Below are 2,144 nucleotides of genomic sequence, written 5' to 3'. Positions count from 1 at the left end.
CTCAAATATTCATATGTTCCAAAGTCGTCATTTTTCATTAAAAATTTGGCGATCATTTGAACTGAACATTAACATATTGACTATGATATGATAAAATCGGATCCATAAAATACATATCAAAAGGTTCTTCGATCAGTTTTATCTTATCTCAGTTAGCAGGTTAACATACAGCTCAGACACTCGTCAGTTTTTTAACTGAAAACGATGAGTTTAGAACATATGAATAATCAAATGACCATTTTTTAACTTTTAATAGACTTGGCCTCAACAAAACAATGTATTTTAATCTGTTTTAGTACCTAAACTTTCATTTTTTTTCAAAACAATACCTAACGCTTAGTTTCATTTCATTATAGTATCTCGCTGTTAAAAACTTAACGAGTTTAGTACCTAAACTATCAGTTTGGTTCATTTTAATACCTAAACTTTCAATTTTTTCAAAACTTAAAGTTAAATTTTGAACGTGGTACTAAAATAAAACAAAAACTAAAGTTTTTTTAACGGTGTGATACTAAAATGGAACAAAATTTAAACTTTAAGCATGATTTTAAAATATTAATAGTTTATATACTAACATTGATAGCTTAAGCACTAAATCAATAATTTACCTTATTTGTTCTTTATCCATAAACTCGGATAATTATCCAACGCAAATAAACGCGAGTATTATTTAAAGCAGTCTCCTCAACCCAAGTTGTATTTGAAGCTTATAAGAATATTTAATCTCCGCTTTGCCTTTCCGTCTCCATTTTTACTTTTTAGTACTTCACATTAACCCTAATTTCTCCGCTTTCTACCCGTCTTAATCCCTCCTTTTACTCTACCTTTCTACTCTTAAAACCCATTCAAATTTTGAGTTTTTCTATTCTGGCTCTCCCAACTATGGAAGCTTTTAGCTTGCTCAAGTATTGGCGAGGCGGTGGTACTATTGCCTGTGTTAATACACGTTCCACCGCCACTTCAACCACCACTATCGTCACTGCCGCCGCCCCTCATCTGGCGGTTGACACCGTAGACGACGACGACGACGTCGATGACGGTCCTTTCTTCGACTTAGAATTTGCAGTCCCTGATGAGGATGGAATAGAGGGAAACGAATATAATGTTGAAGATGAAGAAAGTCAGGATTCAAACGACGACGTTGATTCGCATACCGACGGTGGCTTCTCCGGTAGTCAAACGGGGCTCAACAATGGCCGATCTGAGTCAAACTCGTCTTTGGACTCGGACCCTCCTCAATTTCGTGTCTCGTTTTTGAAGTCGGCTTCCAAAGTTGGGATTTTTTTGTTGAGGTTGAAGAAATCAGCCTCCAATGGAAATGTTACCCCCAGAAAACAAGAAAAAACGAAAGAACCGAACAGCATCAACAACAAGAACAGGTTTTTTGCAGTGAAATTTAAGGTCGAAGAGGTTCCCATAATGTCTCTGTTCTCCAAAGACCACAAGTCCCGTAAACAGCAAACCTCCGACAACAACGCCGTTTCGGATGTAATGCAAAGGTACATTAAGAAAGTTAAGCCACTTTACGTTAGGGAAAAGCTAAGGTTTTCAGGTGCTGTAATGCCACCGTCTACGGTGGCTCAAGAATCGGTTTCGGGGAGGACAACGTCGGCGGCGGCTGGGGAGAATCGGGTAAAGAGGAGAGATGATTCTCTGCTGCAGCAAGAGGATGGAGTCCAAAGCGCCATCTTGCATTGCAAAAGATCCTTCAATGGCTCTCGAGGTATAATTCATTTAAAAGCTCGTTTAAAGATTATACCCTTTTCTTTATTTTTTGGTGACTCCATTTTTTTTTTGTAATGATAGATTCTTTAGAGTCTTCAATGTCGTCAAGTTCAGGCGAGTGACCCATTAATTTGTGAAGGAAAAAGATGAGCAGATCATGCTATAAAGGATGAAGGAAGGAATAAGTTTGTGCAGGAAAGCGAAGGTAGTGTTTATAAAAGCTCATGTTTCTGGGAAAGTGAAAGAGGAATCAGATCTTGTTAATGTTATCCCGCATTGTTTACTATTGTTAATGTTGCGCATTCGTTGTTTCTTTTTTGGCCAAGACCAGTAATATAACAGCATCGACCTTCCCATAAAATTAAATAATCCTTTAGTTATCGAATAAAACAAAACCCATGAACCACAAAACACTGCCA

The 2,144-nt window shown here is 37.4% G+C and overlaps 1 protein-coding gene across 1 annotated transcript; it reads left to right on the top strand.

The window, feature by feature from the left end:
- The first annotated feature begins 806 nt into the window (after positions 1-806).
- Positions 807-1,899, top strand: LOC120123661 (probable membrane-associated kinase regulator 2). Its single transcript, XM_039142502.1, has 2 exons — positions 807-1,723; positions 1,807-1,899. The coding sequence occupies exons 1-2, from the start codon at positions 883-885 to the stop codon at positions 1,845-1,847; spliced, it is 882 nt and encodes a 293-aa protein (XP_038998433.1). The 5' UTR covers positions 807-882; the 3' UTR covers positions 1,848-1,899.
- Positions 1,900-2,144: the final 245 nt, after the last annotated feature.

Source organism: Hibiscus syriacus, unplaced genomic scaffold, assembly GCF_006381635.1.
Source record: "Hibiscus syriacus cultivar Baekdansim isolate YM2019G1 unplaced genomic scaffold, ASM638163v2 tig00110402_pilon, whole genome shotgun sequence".
NCBI classification, from domain to species: domain Eukaryota; kingdom Viridiplantae; phylum Streptophyta; class Magnoliopsida; order Malvales; family Malvaceae; genus Hibiscus; species Hibiscus syriacus.
This window is presented reverse-complemented; position numbering and strand designations above follow the sequence as displayed.